This window comes from Telmatherina bonti, assembly GCF_933228915.1.
Source record: "Telmatherina bonti genome assembly, chromosome: 14".
NCBI lineage: Eukaryota > Metazoa > Chordata > Actinopteri > Atheriniformes > Telmatherinidae > Telmatherina > Telmatherina bonti.
In genome coordinates this window covers 20,334,243-20,356,058 of record NC_136612.1, presented here as the reverse complement: position 1 = coordinate 20,356,058, position 21,816 = coordinate 20,334,243, and the positions used below count along the sequence as shown (strand labels likewise).

Genomic DNA, 21,816 nt, shown 5'->3' with positions numbered 1-21,816 from the left:
TCAAATGTCTCTAAGTCACTTTGGTTCAAAAGAGTTAAATGTGATTCAATATAGCAACAAGAGGTAGCTGTTCATCTGCTGAGTTTTCTCATGGTCGTCCTGTTGCAGCACCTCTTTGTTCTTCATCTTTTATACCTTAAATTGGCTTCAGCTGAAATGAGAAAAAATAATGGTAGATTTTAATCATACATATACATCATTAAGTGTTTAAGTGATTATTATGCATCTTTGTTTGGGGGTTGGATGATTTCTAAATAATAAATAAATAAATAAATAAACATGATCACAAGTATGTTGATGCCACAGAAGGTGTGTTATTATTGAAATGACAGATTTACAGATTTAAATTTGAGAAGTAACCATGAGGCAAAAGATGCTGTATGTTTCTGACACATTTCTGGAGCTCCAAAGTCTTCCTCACCTGTATAATCCTGTGGACACATTGGCCTGGATTGGACCTTTCTGATGGCGTCCAGCCACTCCCTCTGTTCTCTCTCCTGCTCGCACATGAACACAAACTGCCGATCAGGTGTCTCCACTGCGACGCCATAGTTCCACTTGTTTCCCCGGGGATGCTTTGGCACACATTCCTTCACAGAGTAACCATTGCTCTCTGTTCCGATGAAAATTACCCCTAACTCTTCTGCATCCTGCAATCAAAACATTACAAATACATAGAAATTCAAACATTTCCAAATCTGCAATCTCAGTAATGTTAAGCATGGGCTTAGAATAAAATAAGATATTGTCTTCACCAGTTGGTCTTTGAAGTAAAATAGTTTCCTGCTTTGAGAATCCAAAATGAACCATCTCTTTTTGTAAGGCTCCTTTTGCTGCAAGAAAAAAAGAAACACTACATTAAAGTATTCATTAAAAAAATACATTTATTTCAAGCCTCATTTCCACAGTAAATCTGTATAATGTGTGTGTATGTATATATATATATATATATATATATATATATATATATATATATATATATATATATATATATATATATATATATATAAAATATATATATATATATATATATTGAAATAAATGTATTTTTTTAATGAATACTTTAATATAGTGTAGAAAATCACACAGATAAATTTAGAAATGATGAAATGTCATCAAACGCATCTATGTAACTTACCATCGGCCCTGTCTTTTCCATGAATCCCTCTTTAAGGTAGTTTCTTGTAATTGTTGGTATCAACTGGCAGAGATACATACAGTAAAAAAAAAAATACTCAAAGCTTTAAACCACAAGTGCAAAGAGGGAAACTTTTTGGTTTTTTTCCTGATGAACAGGTCTCTGATCATTGTGAATGAGCAGCTTTCTGAAACAGCTGAATAAGAGGACAGAAAAAGAGTTGCCAATAGGATCCACATTCTTCTGAGGACGGTACTTACATCTTTGTCACTTCCGGTTGGATATGCTGTCTTCAGGTATGCATAACGACAAGCACGGATAGCGTTGTACCAGGTCACTATTTCCTAAAGTAATATAAGATCAGCAAATATTCCTGTTTCTCGACGTTTTTAAAACTACTAAAACCTTTTTTTTGACAGACAGCATAAAAAATCAACTTATTCTTTGGATGCTCATGCAGTCCCACCTCAGGACTCTCATGATAAACATAGATGTTCCTGGTGTGATTGCCAACTTGATAGGTAATCTGTAGCCCATGAGGATGACCAATCTTCTGTGGCTGAAATGTGACATTTAGGTCCTTAATGGAGATCACAGCTTTAGGTCCTTTGGACTCCTAGGTTAGAAATATATAAATATGCAATTCAGAGAAAAATTCAGATAGAGGTTCTGCATGAATGTTTAACATGAGAAAAATAATAGGTTTTGAACATTAAAGCATACAAACCTATAGTAGAGCCCCCAAATTTCATTAGTGACATCAAAATATCAAATAGTATAGGCTCCCAAAGGGATTTAATTTGTTTAAACAAATCCAGGTCGTGCATTGTGGTTCAGCTATGACAGAGCTGGTGTAAACTCACATCTTCCTTGTTGTAGTATGTCAGGGTAAATTCCTTCTCTGACAGCACGAACTTCCTCTTCAGAAACTGGGTGTTCCCTTTACCTTTTTTCCACAGCATTCCTTCCAAGAAGCCTAGTAATAATCCAAGAAAAATACTACGTTATGAGTACTCTGAAACATACAGACAGTAATAATGTTTTTACTTTGTTAAAAAAAAAAAACATTGAAAATAACAAAAGTGACCACTTCCTGTCTCTTGCAAAATGCATAGAAGTTGTTTTTCCTGCTGTTCTCTGCTGTGTATGCGGAACCATTTTTATTTTGTGAAGGTGTTAAACTTGTTTGTTGTTTACACATTCTTATTAAATGTGAACCATCAGACTTACAAATACTCTTGCATGTCAGGAGCCATGAAAACATCACCTGTGGTATACGACAGTGGTGGATACTTGGTTTCCCCTGTGAATTCCAATCGCTCATATTTAGCTCGAATCCACTGCTCCTTCAGTACGCTGCAGTTGAGAAAGACAATATAATCAACATTAAGATGAAGATTTATTAAATGCTGATTTAATAGCAGACAATCAGACATATTTCACTTCTACAGTTTTAGTTGCACTTCTCTTTGTTCTTGCAGCAACGTCAGCAGGCTTTTACAGCCCCGACTGGTCCACATAATCAAAATATTTCACTATTTAGATAAAGGGATCGCAGTAAAATCCTCTAATGAACCTTAATTTGCTGTGAAAACACTTACCTGTAGTCATTTTGCTGGGGTCGATAGTAGTACGGTGGAACAGCTTTCTCGTATTTGGCTTGAGCGCTGGCATTGCCAGTGGATCTCATGAACTTTCCAGCACACAGAATAACAATTTAAAATGATACAAAACCATTTTAATCTTCCACCTAAAAAATATTTGTTTTATCACAGTAATAACAGCAGCCCTGTACCTCCACTAGATTATCCTCCCAGAAGTCCAACTGTATGGATTTGACCTTGCTGGAGAGATTGCGATGGATCCCAGAACAGCTCAGACACACAAACACGCCCAGCTTGTAGGATCCCCAGTCTGGATCTGAGGAGTACACAGGAAGGGGATTTACATCAATAGTTCAGTTGATTTTTATGTTTTATGTACTGGATTAACCTGTCCAAATCAAAAACAAAAACAAAATGAAACCAAAACGCAAGTTATAAAACACATCAGCTACTGCTAGTCTTCTTAGCAATGAAGAAAAACTGCATGTTTTAGTTGTGCATTTACAGTGTCTTGATGATGCAAAATCTTGCATGAACTAGGTTTGTCTATAACTGCTAATTTTTCAAAAGCACAGATTTAGCTGTTTTGGCTGCTTGTGGAGATTCAAGATTCAAGCATTTTATTTTCACTATCTGAAGAATGTGAGTATCTACAAAAGAATAAAAGAAAATGTTTGTCTACAGCCAACAGTGCAAATACAGAGTATAATTTAGAAAATACAAAAAAGAAAGTTCCTGTGAATGAACATATATCTGAGATACACATATGCATCAATTTCATTGTGATTTGGGGTGACCATAATATTATCCCACAGATTATAAACCGACTTGAATAAGCAAAAAAAAAAAAAAAAAAAAAAAAAAAAAAAAAAAAAAAGGCTGAGTACAAAATAGTCTGTAAAAAAAAAAAAGAAGCATTTTTCTGTCAATAGACTGATTATTAGCTACTTCTATAACAATTTAAGATGTCAGAGGGGGACCACCCTGAAACAAGAAGTAAACTTATTCTTTCTCAGATATAGATAACGTCGTCGCTCACCAGGCGCGCGGCAGTCGGCGCAGCGGCTGTTGTCCGGCTGCTTCACCAATTCCAGTAAAATCTTTTTGTTTCGCTCACAGTTTGACATTTTGGTTCAAACCTTCTTGTCATACAATATCCCGAATCCCGCCGTCGAAATAAAGCATGATGGTCACATAGTAATCAGCCACCAACACGTGGTGAAATGCGGCTAAAAACTGTTCGAGGGGAAAAGTGGAACTTGCGGTAGTGAAGTTGAGGATGTCCCATTGAGCGCACGCACGCGCTGTGCTTCACTGTGGAAACAAAACTTTTTTGTTGTAGAGGCTGGGCTTCACTTGTTAATCTTTCCCCCGCTCATAATCCACCTGTGCACTGACTGCACGTTAGATTAGGACAAATAATGACACCATTCAATTTCGTGGTTAGGGCTTTATTTTGTCACATCAAAAACCAGTGAGTGAAAAATCTGTACAAGTCCACAAATTAAGACAAAAAAAAAAAAAAATGTATATGTATATAAAACAAAGGTGAATGTGACATTTGGTGTCAACAGATGGCGCAAAACTTAGTCCAAAAGCTACCACCATTCTCTGAACTGGAAGAACCAGTATTAAAAGATACCGTTTAGTCCTTACTAATACAGAAACAAATTCTATTTTACATGATCTTTTACAAATGAGGACTCACTCTTGTCCCTGAAATGCAATTTCTACTTGTTAAAAAAAAAAAAGAAAAAAAAAAGACACACACATTGCAATAAGCACCAATGGAAACAAGACACTACTGTACAACACACCCCTCCCCCGACTTCATATACTTTAATTTTACAAATTTCATATAAAGCTTTCAAAGCACAACAACTTGTCAAAACATGAGATTGTTTTAGTTTTGAACCATTAAACATTTTGCGTTCAGCAAACAATCTCAGGCCGAGGTCATGAATCCTGCAAGACTGTCGACAAACACAATCCTGATCTCGCAACACAGCCGTAAATTGTTGTCCGTTGTTCCTTTTGACGCATTACAGGTATTCATCCAGGCCTTTGTGTGATCCACAGATGTGTGGATTAGGGAAAGTCTTTAGCCAGAAGCTGCAGAGTGCTTTTCTCAAGACCCAAGTTGATCGTATCCAGATAGTGCATAAACCTGGAGGAACAAAGCATTTTTTTTTTTAACTTGCATGCTGGCCTTATTTTTCCCCATTCAGTCAAACCAAGCATTAATGTTTAACTGTATGTTACGTTATTGTTGTCTAATAAAATCTACATGTCATTGTCATTACAGCAGCATACAAATGAAAGCAACATTCACTGCTGCTGACTGTCCCAACACATTGACCCAGCATGCTCACCTTCGTTTAACTTTTTCTTGCTCTTTAAGCTGCTCTGATCTGCAGATGGTTCGCATGACTGGCAAGTAGTCCAGAGCAGCTGCTGCTTTGTTGCCAAAAGAGCCAAACACTCCTCTAAACATCAGACTCTCCATCACTTCCCTCCTCTGCAGGATCAACCTGGAACATAACAGACATCAGCTTCATTTATTCAAGTTACAGTCAAGCAGGTTTACACAAGTTTTAGTTTAGCTAGTTTAGTTTAGTTAAGCTACAAAGACTTACTCCGGGTGACAGGGACCCTCCTGAGCGAAGCTGTAACTTTCCTGATGAGCAGCAACAGGAAGGGTGAGTTCAGCAGCAGCCTCCTTCCCCAGCTCCCCCTCCAGTTGCTGGACTTTGTCCCAAGCCTCTGAAGCTGAAGCCTGACACTTGCGGAAGCTTAGAGCTTCCACAACGGCCTGAACCTCTGAGACGCGGTTCTGCACTGGCCAGCTTCCTCCATCGATCTCCAACCTTGACTCATCTGTCATCCCGTCTTTGATAACAGCACTGACTGCTGACTTGTTGTGAATATTTCTACTGTGTGGGTGGAAAAGCAGGGACGAATCAGCGTAGGACATGTTGTCTAAGAAGTCAGCTATTGATTCAAGACACTGTAAAACTGGGAGATTTTTTATTCGCTCTTCTGGAGTGAGTAGCTTCTTTTTTATCCTTTCCGAAACAACACGTTCCTCCACTTCCCCTTCTACCTGAGGTCTGCTCTGCGACTTGCAAAGGGATGGAAACGAATCCTCTGAGTCTGACTCAGAGCAAAGTCCATCCTTCTCAGGTAAACGGTGTCGTTTTTTGTTCTTCCTCATTCTACTGGAAACTTTGACTGGACTTCCACTGTCTGAGCAATCAGCAGACTCTGCAGTGGGAGAAAGTGCATTTGACTGCAGAGGTGTGGACGATGGCTGCTGGTCTTGTGATAAAGAAACACAGTGCTTGGGTTTAGAGGTAGTCAGCTCTGTGAGAGGTAGAGGTAAGAGGGTCTCCATGTTGGAATAGAGCAGGTGAACTCCTTGTTGCCTGCTGTGTGTCAGCAGGTCCCAGCAAACAGCCTCTTCCTTCAAGCTCTGGGTCTGTTGAAACAACACAACCAGTTACAAAACGTAGTTGTAACCTAAAGCAACCGCAGCTCCAACACATGAATACACATCACAAAATAAAAATGTTGAACAGTAATTCTGCATTTTAATGTGTGACAGTTTGCTATCCTGATAATGAAGCCTTTTTTGTTTTCTGATTGGCATTTAATAATAAAGTGCTCAGTTGTAACATCAATGTGTGCAACTAACTTGCCAGCTAGAAAATCTGACATGACTGTACAGACTGTGGCCTATGAAACAATGTATGAAAGACTCATACATTTTCAGGAATATTTGAGCACTGGTTAGATTATTTATACCTTATTCTACTGACTTGTATGCTGCTTTCCATTAGCTTACTGTCACAGTCATGTCTGATGGTGAAGTATCTGTACCTCTTTCTGGATATCCTTTATGTCTCCAACTTTCTCTGCTAAATTTATTCTAAAAAATCTAGCTCATCTCAGCTGATAGACTACACCTGACTGATGCAGAATGATGGGTGGCAATCACTTCTCTCTAGTCTAATCATTTAAGAAATGAACTGATATGAACATCTTTTGCAGTTAGTTGTAACATCAGAGCCTCGTACACATTTGTAATCACCGTTTAAAGCTCTCAGACATCATGGCTTATGATAACAGTGAGGTGTGAAAAGGATTTATATATAAGGATGATTGGTAAGATGTTTTAGTTATGTGCACTTTAAGAGACTAAAAATACATCCTAAATCCAGTTACTTAAAGGACAGTGTCTACTTATGCATGTTAACGTGTGTGTGCTAATTCAAGCTTACCCTGAAAAGTTCCCAAATGTCTCTTTCAGGTTCGATATTAAGCAGGCCCAGTTTGCTCTCAGTGCAGCCTGTGTCACACGGAGGTAGATCACATAGTACAGTCATAGACTTCTCAGCTGACTCTTCAGTCTCTGGCTTCACTTCAGCTTTTGATGCAAATACCAGGGAAAAAAATAGTTATTGACCACAGAAACATTTTTTACTTTTTGTTTTTGTGAAAAAGAAATCTGAACCATTGACACCATGAAAACTCAGCTTGTCTCATCACCTTTTTTGCCAGCACACAGTGATTTTGTCAAGCAGCGGCCTCCTGCGCTGCGAGTCCAGAACTGCAGCTGCAGTAAACTCTGCCTAATGTCGCAGCCATTGAGTCTAAGCAGCGAAGTGACGTCTGATGGGTTTGTCCTCACATCCTCAGCCAGACACAGCACCTGCAGGTAGCTGCCCACATTCAACTGCAGCAAAGAGGACAATCACACATAACAGTTTAACTTTTATCTGGTGTCACCCGACTGAACAACTCGTTTGGAGAGATGATGAGAATCAGATGCAGGAAGTCCCTACTTACAACTGAAGGGGTTTTAAAGTGGATTTCGTCAAAGCTTCCATCAAACATGGCGCTAAAAGCAGGATCTGAAAACGTACATAAACACAAGTGCATAAACACAAGTACACACTTTGCAATATGCCTGATGAACGCTGGACACTAACCGCTGGTGGTAAGAATCACTGGCCTCTTCGTAGTGGTCATGAATGTCTTAATGGCTGCTAGAAAACCGGAGTCGTCTTCAAAAATGACATCCACTTCTTCAAACAGGATAAGTGATGTCGCCGTCTTCTTACTCTGGTCTTCGATGCTCTTGTCTCCGCGGGTTGCAGCTGCGGTGACTTTATGCTTACTGCCATTCTTATTTGCTTTCACCATTTTTTTAGAAGCAGCTACAAAAGATGAAAATATAAGGAAAAGCCAAAAGAACCCAACTAACCGTGACACAAAGAATGCACATTTACCTGTTTGTTCATTTTTTTTACTGTGAGGCGCCTCTTTGTTGGTTGGCTGAGCTATTTTAAAGAAGTTAGCCAAAGAGATGGGGGCCAGTCCCTTTTTAGCACCTCTCGGTGACTGGGGATTTTTCCTGGGAGACGAAACCACCCTGCGAGGCGAGTTACCCTTTCCTGAGAGATGAAGGATAAATGTTAAGCTCAAAGTTGCATGAAGTAACAAGGAGAGCAATCTGGGTAAAAGTGTGTCATGTTGCATCAAATCAACTCATTAAAAAATATTCTATCAGTGTTCAGTTCTGTGCATACTTGGAGAAGATCCAGGCCTGACGGATCCAGCACTGTTGCTTGTACCATAGCTATTGAAGTAGGTGGGTTTGTGAGCATTGACCCCCTGACTATCCACCTGGTGTGACTGAGTAGCTTCCTTCAGCTGGGACAGAATAAGACGGCCACTTCTCTGAGATGAAGCATTCACTTCAAACACCTTTAATAGAAAATTTAAAAATGAGGACAGCATAATGTTATCCATCTAACATGTATTTTGATTTTAAAGTCATCCCGCTGATTTGATGGATTTGTACCTTGAAGCCCAACTCCTGGGCACAAGCGTACACTGCAGCAGTTTTTCCTACTCCTGTAGGTCCTGTAATAAGCATTGTATTACACAACATGTCCTCTCCATCCTGAAGGTCCTCTTCTCCACCCTCCCAGTCTGAGTCTGGAGAGAAGAAAACATGATGTGGTGAAAATAAAAGTGACAAACCAGGAAGGGAAGTAGTAATAAAAAAAAAAAAGAAAATGTCTCACCATTGTTGCCTTCCTCATATTTCTTGTCCTTCTGATTTTTTCTCTCTTCTCTGTCTGCACGGAGTTTCCATTCTTTCAGCCAACTGCACCACAAAGGAAACATGGGAAGCGAAAGTTTTCCAATATTGGGCAATCTTGGTGACTAATAAAGATGATTACAATGCAAATACAGTGCTGAGCTAGATGTATGTCTTCACCTGTGCAGCTTCTTTACTGAGGCAGTGTTGTCTATTATGTCACTAGAGTGCTGGGGCTGATACTTGTCTGTCCACAACACATCCTCCTTCATCAGATCTACAGAAAGTAACAAAGGGTGAGTTTTCTTAGGATAAATTGGGGTTTTGCCTTTGTTATTTGATTTTAAGTAAGTTAGCCAGGGCAAATTTTAAAATACATTAAAATGCATTGCAACTTTATTTATAATGCACTTTAAAAATAAAAAAGTTGGCCAAAGTGCCACAATGTGCAGAGTTAAAACTAAATGACATATAAGGATATTAAAATGGAAAATACTAGAAAAAAGAATAAAATAATTAATAAACTAAAATGAATCAAAATAAAACCAGATCAAAATGGAAACTTTTCATTTTGTACACATGTAGGTAAATATGCTATTGGAATATTGTATTTTTGAAAGGCATCAAGAATTATCTGTGTTATTACATGATTATTACCAGTCTGCTACTGCACCTTTTTTTCTGGCATCCTCGACCATAACCAAGTCATCTAAAACAACCACAGCATCATCATCAGAGCCACTGGGAGCAGATTTCAGTGAAGACTTGTTTTTGTCCTTCAGCCCCTCTTCATCCTCCAGTAGGGATCTTCGAGTTCGTCTTCTACGGCCTCCTCTTTTTGGGGCCTCTGGTTCAGCCACAGAGATGTTCTCTTCTGAAAGTGTGGACCTCTGCTTCTTAGCCACCTTTATCGACTTTCCCCCTTCATCATCTCTCCTCTTCCTCTTCCCCCCTACCAATTCAGCTGGTGGTGGGGTACTGGAGTCATCTTTAGTCACAGCTGCTCGTTCTGATGAATAAATATGAAGGATTATTTACGATAACCACTGCTCTCACCATTCGCTGAATATAACACTGGCTGTGATGACAGTTTGAAAATCATCATAATTTAGTAATAAACAATCACTTTTGAGTCCTACTACTTAAGCATTGTGTGAAAGTTAATCAACAAACCTGCTTAGTAATTGTCAGAAAGCTGATGCTTTGCAAACGAATACATTTACTTTACTTCAGTGTATATACACAGCTGTGGGAACAGTTTGGGAGATGCTGACCTGAAGCTGTGAGCTGCTGCTGATGGTCTGTACGCCTCTTAAGGAGGTGAGAGATGTGCATCTGTGCAGGGAAGTGAGGGTTAGAAGTGCTGAACTCCACAATCAGAAGCTGACGAAGACTTTCAGAAATCTCAGGTCTCCAGCCCGACCCCTGAAAAGAAATATCAATTTAACTCTTTATGAAAAACAAAAACAAAACAAAATGTCTCTGTCCATTGTAAGCTGTTTTACTTATTTAACGACCTTTTAACAGGTATAAGGGCAGCCAAAGATAAATTCCCCTTGGAATAAAGCCTTAAGGCCCATTTGTGCTTGACGCAGAAGATAGGCAGATGAACGGTCAGTTTGGTCTGTTTTCTGCATCCGTAATTTGGTCCAATTTCAAGAAGCTTAGCTATTTGTCACTTGTTGTGGAAAATGGAGCAGTATCACTGGAAATCGGGGGGTGGGGTGGGGGTGGGGGGGTGTACTGAGTTGTAGAGTTAATATGCAACCAACTGGTGTCAACACACAGAACTGAACGCTGAACTAAACACCCCCCTCTACTGAATGTACTGAGAGCTGCAACATATGAAAACTTTTGAAACAGACGTCCCATACATACAAAGGGGAGCATAAATGGACATTTAGACAAACAACACACCTTTTCACCAAAGTTTCGACAGGACGGTACAGTCTTCACACAAAGGGAGCCTGTAACAGATGGAGGTGGGTTTGATGTTGGACACCAAAGCTCTTTTAGATGACTTAATGATGAAGACTCAGGCCATGGCAGACTCCATAAAGGGCAATCTGTAAAGACAAAAAAGCAAAGCTTTGTCGTAAGCCACTGGCTTGACATGCCTTAAACTCCTTTAGCTCTTTACCTAATAATCGCCATTAAATTAAAAAAAACAAAAAACAAAAACCAAAAACCAAAAGAGTCTTCTGCAATGAAAGAGGTGCTTACCATTTTGTTGTGTTGTGTGTGTAACGGACTGAAAGGAGGAACAGGACAACGAATATGCCTCCTTAGTGGCGGCAGTCTTGGCTATCTGTTTCTTAAAGAACTCAGGTAAACCACTTTTCAAGAACTCCCTGCGTGCCCTGAACTGCTCGTCATCCTGAGAGTTTTCTGAGCCTTCATGACTGCTCTCATCAAAGATGGAAATCACAGCTGACACCTTCCGAGCAGACTTCTCTTGGCCAAATGACGCCACTTCGGAGCCCATCAAAAGCAGAAAATATGGAAATTTCGCCTTTATTAGATTATATTAATGACATATGTTCAATTATTTGCAGTAAATTGTACAAGACTACCTGGAACTACTTTGGCCTCTTTGGTGGCTGCTGTAGCTTTGCCCAGAACATCATTGAGACTGCGCAAAGGCTTCTGGATTTTACTCTTCTTTTGTGGACTCTCTTGTGAAGTGGTGGACAAGTCCTCCATACAGATGACAGAATCCTGACCAAACAAACCAGAATAATCATCACAGCTACAGTCACAAGCAAGTAATAACAAGAAAGGAAACACAAAATGAGTGTTAGTTTTAATGTTAAATGCTTAATTTGTTTACTACAAAAATATATTTGATGAGTAACAAACTGTACTTCAAAAGTGAAATAAACAATTTCTGGATGATTAGACAAATTAATACGGACTGATCTTTTCTTTAGATGTTCAAACCTCAAATAAAATCAGAAATTTATCTGTATTGCTGTACCTCATCTTCACAGTAGCTCTTTTTGACAGAAGTCTTAGTACGTGTTGAACGCCTTAATGTGCTCTCCTCCACAGAGGTCTTCTTATTTTGCTGGATAATTTTGGCCTTTTCTACCAATTTCTTTGCCTGCTTCCTCTTTTCAGACTTTCTTGATGTCTAAGAAATAAAAAACAAAAGACATTATTTTACATTTATCATCCGAACACTGAATTACTATATTAGATTCTTCATTTCAAAAATCTAAACTTACTTCATTTGTCATAGAAGTGCTTTTTTCATTTCCACCTTCAGTCTTTGACGTGGAAATATTTTTACAAACTCGACTAAATTTAATCCTTGACAAGTAAAAAGAAAAAACAAAAGAGAACGTCAAAGAAATATTCGGAAAAATACATTTGATTGCATACACGAGCTATTTGTTGAGTAGAATTAAAAGTTATTTGTCACCTGATGGGACTTTCTTTTACATCTGGTGAGCACACAATCTCTGCAACAAACACTCCGTGTTTGGATTTGGGTGTCTTCGGCGCTGATAACTTCAATGGGCTGTCCTGAGATGAGGCAACTTTTGAACCAGTCTGTCTCTTGGTTTTTCTTAGAGGAGTTGTTGGGGTAGCTTGAGATGTTTGTCTAAGCACAGCTTCACGTCTCGACCTCCTCACAGCTGAGGGTGTTGAGGTGATGGGAGGCTCCTTGCTTCTGTTGTCCACATCTACAACTGTGGTCAAAGTTTCATCCACAGCTGTTGCAGCAGGTGAGGTGCTGTCTGACTCGATTTTTTCTTTAGCTTTGCTTCTTCCTTTGTTTTCAGGACAGTCTTCTTTAGCAGATGCTTGAACTTCAGTTTCATCTTCAGCCACCTTGTCTGTAGCATCTGAAATCTTTTCTGCAGGCGGCTTCTGTTTACCTTGGCTCTTAACGGGTTTAGTCTTGGCCCCATCTAGGCTGGGCTGCTTAAAGGCCGCCATGAACTGTTTCCTCTCTGCGTCACTGCACTTTGGAGTGGATTCGCTCTCAAGCACCACCACCTCCAGATCCTCCTCTTGAAGAACCACGTTGGATTTTCGTTTGACACTTGGAGAAGGAAACTGGTGCCCTGTCTCTGCATGAGGGGACGAGGATTTCTCTGCAGGACTACCTTTTTTCCGGGTGAAGATTGAAGCTAAATTTCCAACCGGCTTAACAGCCTGATGTTTAGGTGAGACTGCATGAACCTCAGCCTGGACGGTGACTGTTCGGGGTGAGATCTGGACAGATGGCTCCACACAAACCACATTGTCTTCATCTTTTGGGACATCCAATCGTCCAGAGTTCACTTCCTCTGCTGTGATTTTACAACCTTCTTTGCCCTTGTCTTCCTTCATGTCCTCTTCAGTCTTATCTTCATTCTGGCTGCGCAGAAAATCCTCAAAAGAGATTTTGACTGTACTTTTGTTTATCTGATACACTTCGTGCAAGCTGTCCTCCTTGCCAACACCACACTGTGAAGTCTCAGCTTCTTTCTCCTCTGGGTGCTTTACCTCTCTTTGTTGCTTCCTCCGAGCCTTTCGTGAAGCAGCTTTAACTTGTTTTACTTCACTTTTTGTAGATACAACTGGGGATAACTCAGTAGTGTTTAATGCTGATTCAGGTTTGACAATGTTCTCCTCTAGAGCTTCATGTCTTTCAGTCTTCTCACCATTAGCAGTCTTTGCATCTTTGATTTCAGATCTTTCAGGTTTGACACAATCTTCTGCACTAGTTTTTGGCAGCAGAGCGGTTGAATCATTGTCAATAATCTCACAGCTCTCATCTCCGTCTGTTTTGATTTCATGTGATTCTTCTACAATAAAACAACTTGATTCATCGGTAGAACTGACAGTTTCAGCTGCCACAAGTTTCCTTGCAGCTTTGCTGGTCTTTCTTCTTGGTTTCTGAGATGTCTGTTTTCCCACTTCTGGGTTGGTGTGTTTTTCAGCAGAGTGAGAGCTCTGACGGTTTTCTTTCGATTGTTCTGGAGGGTTTGTCTTTTCTTTAGAGGATGGCGCCTTCTTACTAAAGTAGTCCATGATGTTGTTGGAGCGAGGAGGAGAAAAGGGTTTCTCCACAGGTTTTGGCACAGGAGAGAAATAGTTTGTGATTGTCTTGACCACAGGACTGCCACCATCTTTGCGAGACTTTTTGCAAGGCTGTTAAATGATAGATAAAGTTTAGAAAGTTATTGAAATATGACAAAGTAATGCCTTTCCTTTAAGCATAAAAAAGGACACCAACCTGAAAGGATGACACATAGTTGCATCTACAAATAATAGTACTAAAAATAGCTTACAAACTTACATTGTGTCTCAATTAAGCATTTTGGTTTCAGCAGCATGTCACAAAGTTTTGCTGGATCTACAAAAACTGCTGATGGCAACAGTGTGACCAACTTGAAGTGGCTTTGTTGCACCAACAAAGTAATTCCCAAAGATCTATTAGTAAAAAGGTAGTGGACAAGCTGAGGACAAAAGAAATGACGGGCCAAAAACACACAAGTGAAGCGTCTGGCCCATCAGTTCATTGATCTATTGTTCACTGAGGTGTCATCAGAAATGGTCTCTTTGGAAAGACTATTTCCAGAAATTTTCTCTCTGTGGAAAGAAATTTATCTAATATTGTTTAACTGTGTTGAAGACTAAAGAGGCTCCTTGTGAATATGGGTTAGGGTTAGGCTAACCCTATTTTAAACTTGTACTATTGTACAAACTGTGTTTCCTTTACACAGCACATTTCAATACATTACTGCACAAATTTCCCAAAAATATAGAAAAAACTTAGTGAGTGGATGAAAACAATTGTTGAGTATTATACAATTTTTGTGCTGTTCTATCAATTGAAAATACGTTTGTTATTCTTTTTTTAAGGCTTAAGTGAATTATGAAATCAATGGTTTATACTAAAATAGTGGCATTAAAATGACAAAATGTTCATTCATTTATTAATTTTCCATATCTCTTAATCCAATTTAGGGTCATGGAGAAGCCGGAGAGCAATCATGACAAATTGTTACCATTTTTTAGACAGATAACCATCTTCTTTAGACATAGTGTTACTTTATACATGAAATATGCAATACAAATACCATTACCCCCGCCTTGCTAATATTTGGTGATCATAAAAGCCATGATAACTAATCATTAGAAATTATCGTTTATGTCTGTTCTACTTCTCATCTAAACGTTGTTAGATCTAACACCATCTGCAAAAGTCAGTGTGATAAAAATACCTGGGTGTCAAAGTCCTCAATGACAGAAGCCATAGCCACAACACCAGCCATCATTTGAAGAAATCTTAATCAAAAGAAAATAGTTTACCACAAGGATAAGAGCATTAAATGACGAACAACATAGATTCACACAAGGGTTCGTCTTAATTTCAGATAACTACTAATGTAGGCCAGATCTGTCTTACATACACAAGTTTTCCTGAGAACTTTCTCCACCACTTGTTCACTGAGGGAAACCAATACCCAAGTCATTGTAAAAGTAATACAACATGTACTTATCTATAATCATACAGTAGCAAAACACAAAACGAAAAGTGTTAGTTGATATTAATGCTGCCATGGCGCCTAGTAACTCCTGACGTTTGGTGCTCAAGACAGACGTAAATTAAATGTTGCAGAATAAACTCACCTACAAGGTTGAACTGACGGTGTCTTCAAAGGATGTCGCTTTATAGTTGCTTGCTCGCTTCTATTTTGTGTGAATGATTAGCAGCACAGTTCATTTCGCGAGGGGGACAGCTGTTTGTTGCCAGTAGAAAAGTTTGTAACTAAACAAGCTAGCTTACTTCGCTAGCTGCTGGTCTCACAGCAGCTCTGTGGCTCACAGCTCCATAAAGCACTCCAAACATTCTCCAAGTCATTCACAGATGCGTGAAAAAAAAAACTTACACGAAATTATACTGATATAGCGAGAAGTGTATTTCCAATTTCTAAATGCATTGTCTTGACGTACGCTGCCGCTTCAAATACGCGCCAGTCCAGTCCTTGAATGAAGAGCGCGAAACATTTCTGACCTTTGACAAGTCAGACCTGCACCAATCACGAGCAAGAAAATGACTCCGTCATGACTTGACGTATCTTGCCCAAAACCAAGATGGCGTTCCGCGTCGAACTTGATGGAGAAGAAATATTGACAGCGCCATCTACCGGAGGAAGTGATAAAAATTCACTGAATCAACATTAATTTTATAATAGAAAAGTTTATTTTAGTCTGCGATGGACCGGCGAGAGTGTACCCGGCCTCTCGCCAAAGAATTGTTGGGGTAAGATCCAGCTTCCCTGACACCATGAATTGGACAAGGCAGAAGAGAAAATGAGTAAATGAAGTTCATTTTAATATTGTAGTTAATTAATATTTCAAATTGATCAGAAGTAAATGAAGGGAAAAAAACAATGAAAAACTGTTTAAAAAAAAAAATTTACCAAAAATTATTATTTATGTGTTTAGGCTCCAAACCTAAATTCACATAAGTCTAAAAAAACAAAGTTAGTAATAATTGAATGTGAACATGAATTTTGCCTCTTGGAAAACCTGACAGTGTCCTTAAGATAACACACTTCTAGATTTAGAAAAAATGTTTACCCAACAGTCATGACATGAACTCCTAGAAGACTGAATGTTTTAGTTATTGTCTTCTTGAATTATTTATTGGTTAAAAAACTAATGAAGTAAACTTATTTCATAAATAGTTCAGAATTAGTTAAATTACAGTTGACTTTTGATATCCTGCATATTTCATTATATAATTGTATGGAATAAAGCTAGATTTATTATATCATTACCATATCTCAAAACTTGTAATATTTATCTGTTAAAATATAAATAACCTACCTTTTTGTCAAAAATATAATTATTACATTGCATGCAATTTTAAAATAAAGCTTAGGTGCTCTGCCCTCCTTTTGGCTATACTTTCAAATTACTAAGCCACACCTCTGGTTTTGATGTGCTGATAAAGTTCCCAACCCCTTTTTTTGCTTTAGTTTTTAAGCAAGTTATGCCTTTGCTCACACAAACAAGACGATCAGCAGCATTGAGTGAAAGCAATGGAGAATATAACTCCTGTTTCCAAATCAGGTGAGCAATCTTTTTATAAAACTACAATTATACCATACTTGTGCAGTGGCTGCAGATTTTGCAAAGACAATTTAAATAACACGCATGTCTTTTCTCCTGGAATTCACTTGTCAAATAGATAAAATGTCTGGAATCTGACTGTCTAGCTTGTTTGTCTGCACTTGAGTATTGTGCAGCTTTAACCTTAACCATGTTTTCCATGTATTTGTGAGGATTAAAGTTGAAATGTATCAACTTTAGACTTCAAACATTTCAACAACATACATTTCAGCTTAAACTTAAAGTGTACAGGTGTATGAAAAACTGAATCTAAATGTATCTGTGTAGTTCTCTGTGTAGTTCGCACTTCCTGTATTTCTAACAATAGACACTTAGACTACTGTAGGCGAGCTGTGGCTCAGCAAAGAAACTAATGCCAAGATGCTGATTCTACTGTTTCAACCTCTTTAAGATATCATACATTAAAGGCCAGTTCTTCAACATGACATTTTTATGCATAATACACAATCGGGTGAAAGCCTACGTTATGGTAAAAGGACGTGTATGGGCATGAAGAAAAACAAGTGAATACAAGAAGCATGCCTGCATGGGAGGGGCAGCTTCTCATTGTCCACCAGCAACCAGGAATTGGACAAGGCAGAACAGAAAATGAATGAATGAAGTTAATTTTAGTGGACGTAATTAATATTTCAAATTGATCAGAAATAAATGAAGGGGAAAAAAATGAAAAACTGTTAAAAAAAAAAAAAAAAAAAAAAAAACTTTACCAAAAATTATTCAGGTTCCTTGATCCTTCATTCATTTTCCAAACCGCTAAATCCAATTCTTGATAGTAACCAATATTGACTATATTGTCAATATTGACAATAAATAGACAAATGGGTTTGTTGTAAGAGCATGCAGTTTAGATCTCCTGTACTTAGAGGATTTACTATGGGCTTGCTGTTTTTAGGAAGGTAAGGGCTTCCCTAGATATGATAAGTGTTAGAGTCTACACCCTGTAAGTATCCAGCAGTACAACAGTATGTGAAAAACAATTGTGTTGATTTTACAACATGTAAAGTTTTCAGCTGAATTTTGGAGCGACAGCTTTGCCTGACCAAAGACTCCTCTGTTTTCCTTAACGTGTTGTTTTAAATGAACATATATTTATATAGCATGTCGTTTTTTTAGAATACTGACATTAATATGTCACCTCTTCTTATCAGTATGAATTGCTTTGTGCCTGTTATTAATCATCATCAAAATGAGCTATCTGTGCCTCAGTAATATACAGAACAATCAGTCAGTAGATTTTGCATAAACAGTCTGTAAGTAAATTTTTATCTTTTTTAACAGGACAAAGTCATCGCCTTTCAGAGTTGAGGCTTGTGCTGATAGGAGGAAGAGAATTAAAGGGAAGTAAAAGTTCAACTGGAAATTTTATACTAGGTCAAAATGTCTTCGACACCAGTAAAAGAACTGCTCAGAGTGTGGCGATGCAGGGGGAGGTCCATGGCAGAAAAGTCACTGTTATTGATACTCCGGGCTGGTGGTGGTATTTCACAAGAGAAGACACCCCAAAGCTGGATCAGATAGAAATCCAGAACAGTGTTTATCTGTGCCCTCCAGGGCCTCATGCTTTTCTTCTGGTCATTCCTGTTGATACACATTTGTCACAGATCAGTCAAGCATCACTGAAAGAGCACCTGGAACTTTTCAAGGCAGATGTGTTCAGTCACACCATTGTGCTGCTTTCTTCACTTGGCCCATTTAGTGGTGAAAATGTCAAATCCAAAATCAAAAGAAGCCCAACACTACAGTGGATTCTTCAGCAATGTGGAAACAGAATACATGTGCTTGATATCATTAACATGCAGGACAGCAGTCAAGTCCAACAGCTTTTTGTGAAAATCGACGCCATGGTTGCAAACAACGGAGGAAATCACTACTCCATTGACACTGCTGATGGAAATGCTCTGAGAGCAGAAATGAAAGTTTTAGCTAAAAGAGCAACAAAAAGGTTTGATAAAGTACAGAAACAAAGAAAGGAACTCAAAGCACTGATTGAAGGTAAGTCACAGATTTATCTGCTCTAAAATGGAAAGGAATCCATTAACAATAGCTCATATTACACTGAAAATGAGTTAAATGGCTGTAAAACACAATTGCCTGACAGTTAAACAATAACAGTAATAAATACTAATCATTCAAAACAGCAAAAGTAAAACAACTTACACTGTTTTCTTCCAAAGTGCTTTCTCATCTGTCAACCACAACATTTAGCCATGACTTTTACTTTAACAGCTTTTAGACAATTCGTTTTCTGTTTTAACTGAATCATTTTTTTTTCTTCTTTTTGTTTGTTGGTTTCAACTTCTGCAGATGGCAAAGTCCCACCGCAACATTTAAAACTAGTAATACTTGGTGCACAATGGGCAGCCAAGAGCTCTGCAGGCAACACTATTCTAGGAAAAGATGCATTTGATGTTAACAACCACAACAAAAGAACAATGCATTGTGAAATAGGTCACGGCATGGTTGCAGAAAGACAGCTTACCGTGGTAGATTCTCCTGGGTGGTTCTACATAAACACCCTGCAGGACACCAATGAGATGGATAAACTTGAAATACAGAATAGCATGCATTTGTGCCATCCAGGACCTCACGCAGTGCTCCTTGTGATCGTCCTGGCAACTGCAATCAATGCTTCATACCAGAGAACAGTCCAGGAACACATGAGTCTGTTTACAGATGATGTCTGGAAACACACCCTTCTTCTCTTTACAAGAGGCGACTGGCTGGGAGAGAAGACTGTGGAGGAGCGAATAGAGAGTGAGGAAGGTTTGCAGTGGTTAGTGAACAAGTGTGGAAACCGGTATCATGTCCTAAACAACATAGACCGCAGTAATAGGGAGCAAGTAAAAGAGCTCCTTGAGAAGATTGAAGAAATGTGGGCGGCAAATGAGGCTCCTTATTATGAAGTGGATCCAGACCGTGCACAACAAATCGAGGATGAAATAGAAACAGGAAGAAAAAAGGCTAAAAAGATGAGGAAGATAACCGAGCGACAGTCAAGAATACTGAAAGCTCTGTTTCGTGGGAATCCTAAAATGATTGTACTTTCAGTCTGATATTTATGCGATATTACCATTTTTATGATGACAAAATATATATATATTTTTTTCTTCTTCTTTTACAGTGGAGGAGATGGAAATCACTGACATACGGGTTATACTTGTTGGCCGAAAGGGGTCTGGGAAGAGCGTAGCTGGGAATTTAATCCTCTTCGATGAATTATTTAAAGAGGATTTTCCAACAGCTTGGCTGAAGAAGGTAACCTAGTATACACCCTGCAGTGAAAAATTTTCATGGTCCAAAGTTGTGTAAAATGATGGCATGTTGTGTCATGTTATGTTTTCTTGTAGGATCTCCAAGATCAGAACAGAGCTAGAAAAAGTGTAAAACGTCAAGGCAACTTTGATGGAGTGAAGGTCACAGTCATTGAGACGCCAGGATGGTACATAGACACATCAGTACCTGAATGGCTCAGAGGTGAAGTCCTCCGCAGCGTCTCCATGTGTGCTCCAGGGCCTCATGTTTTCCTCTTGGTTGTCCCCATCTCCAGAGTATTTACAGAGAAAGATCAAAAAGCACTGGTTGAGCTCTTGATGCCGTTCACTGAGCGAGTCTGGAGACACTGCATGGTGCTGTTCACCTGGGGAGAATGGCTCAATGAAGTACCCATAGAGGAGCACATAACTAGGGAGGGGAAGATCCTCCAAGATCTGGTTGAGAAGTGTGGGAACAGATACCATGTTTTCAACCAGACTGATTTTGGAAAGCCAGCTCCAGTCAAAGGGCTGTTACAGAAAATTATTAATGTGGTAACACAAAACAAGGGATGCTTCTCAACTGAAGGGAAACAAAGGAAATTTCCAGCATTTCTCTGGCCAACAAAGCAACCCTTGCTGACAGAAGAGGCGTGGAACAGAAGGGAGCAGACACTGATTGACCGAATGTTGAAAGCCATTGCAAATGAACCAGATGTTTCTCCAGTGCCAGCTGAGACGATGGCGCACAGCATCGATGACTTTTATATTCCAAGCAGTAAGTTTGAATTTAATAGAAATTTAGTTATAATCTCAATAATAAAGATTTTTCCAATGTATAATCTCTTCAACTTCTGTTTCAGTGAGTGGAGATCTCACATCCGAATATGGAAGCATGTCACAGTTTAGGAAAGACAAAGCTCATGACATCGTTGCTCAATGGCTGAAAAGAACAGTACGAAAGTCTCACACTACCTCTGGGATCGGTAGCAGCATCTGTTCCTCAGACAACTATGTGGAACAGTTGGATGAAAGTCCTCTGTTACAGTAAATGACAATTAAACAACAAACTGTTCCTGAAAAAAATGGACTGTCATTTGTAACAGAAAAGCCTTATTAACAAACTGTGCAGGCACTCATATTAGGCAAAACGGATGTAACACAGAATCAACATGGAAAATAAGGCAGCTAGCAATGTTACATAAAAAAAATATATTGATAAGAATTCAGACCTATATATTTTTTTCACTTATGAGCATGATCTCTGATCTTTTTTAAACATGAATTATATGGTGTACAGATTATATTCTTAAATGTTCATTGTTCACAATCAAGTAAGCAAACATTTATTAATTGAAATGTATTATGTAGATGCTTGATAAGTTATGTGGAAATATTCTGTCCTTGATATGTAACAATCCAAATATGTTTTTGATTATGTTAATCTTATTACCAATAGTATGTGGAGAATAATGATAATATCAATGTTAGTAATAGTAATAAATTTGCTTTTCTTACGTGCATTATTATTATTTATATTATTATTATTATTATTATTATTATTGTTAGGGTGGA

The 21,816-nt window shown here is 38.7% G+C and overlaps 3 protein-coding genes across 3 annotated transcripts; 1 reads left to right on the top strand and 2 right to left on the bottom strand.

Moving 5' to 3' along the window:
• Positions 1–122: 122 nt before the first annotated feature.
• adap2 (ArfGAP with dual PH domains 2) lies at positions 123–3,903 on the bottom strand (the record flags this gene model as incomplete). Its single annotated transcript, XM_079253047.1, has 11 exons — positions 3,782–3,903; positions 2,934–3,058; positions 2,740–2,831; positions 2,406–2,494; positions 2,002–2,114; positions 1,605–1,754; positions 1,399–1,482; positions 1,139–1,201; positions 756–833; positions 422–650; positions 123–151 (listed from the first exon to the last, which is right to left on the bottom strand). The coding sequence occupies exons 1-11, from the start codon at positions 3,867–3,869 to the stop codon at positions 123–125; spliced, it is 1,140 nt and encodes a 379-aa protein (XP_079109173.1). The 5' UTR covers positions 3,870–3,903.
• A 927-nt stretch (positions 3,904–4,830) lies between these two features.
• Positions 4,831–15,123, bottom strand: atad5a (ATPase family AAA domain containing 5a; the record flags this gene model as incomplete). Its single annotated transcript, XM_079253046.1, has 21 exons — positions 4,831–4,909; positions 5,115–5,273; positions 5,379–6,220; positions 7,023–7,168; positions 7,291–7,477; positions 7,591–7,655; positions 7,734–7,961; positions 8,034–8,198; positions 8,334–8,511; positions 8,609–8,745; positions 8,835–8,917; positions 9,032–9,128; positions 9,525–9,860; positions 10,126–10,276; positions 10,769–10,917; positions 11,075–11,333; positions 11,435–11,569; positions 11,829–11,984; positions 12,079–12,163; positions 12,276–13,996; positions 15,073–15,123. The coding sequence occupies 21 exons, from the start codon at positions 15,121–15,123 to the stop codon at positions 4,831–4,833; spliced, it is 5,409 nt and encodes a 1,802-aa protein (XP_079109172.1).
• Positions 15,124–16,899: 1,776 nt separating this feature from the next.
• LOC306765566 (GTPase IMAP family member 8-like) lies at positions 16,900–21,292 on the top strand (the record flags this gene model as incomplete). Its single annotated transcript, XM_079253045.1, has 6 exons — positions 16,900–16,930; positions 18,269–18,982; positions 19,295–20,008; positions 20,112–20,245; positions 20,338–21,019; positions 21,105–21,292. 6 exons carry the CDS (start codon positions 16,900–16,902, stop codon positions 21,290–21,292), a joined length of 2,463 nt encoding a protein of 820 aa, XP_079109171.1.
• Between the last annotated feature and the right edge of the window lie 524 nt (positions 21,293–21,816).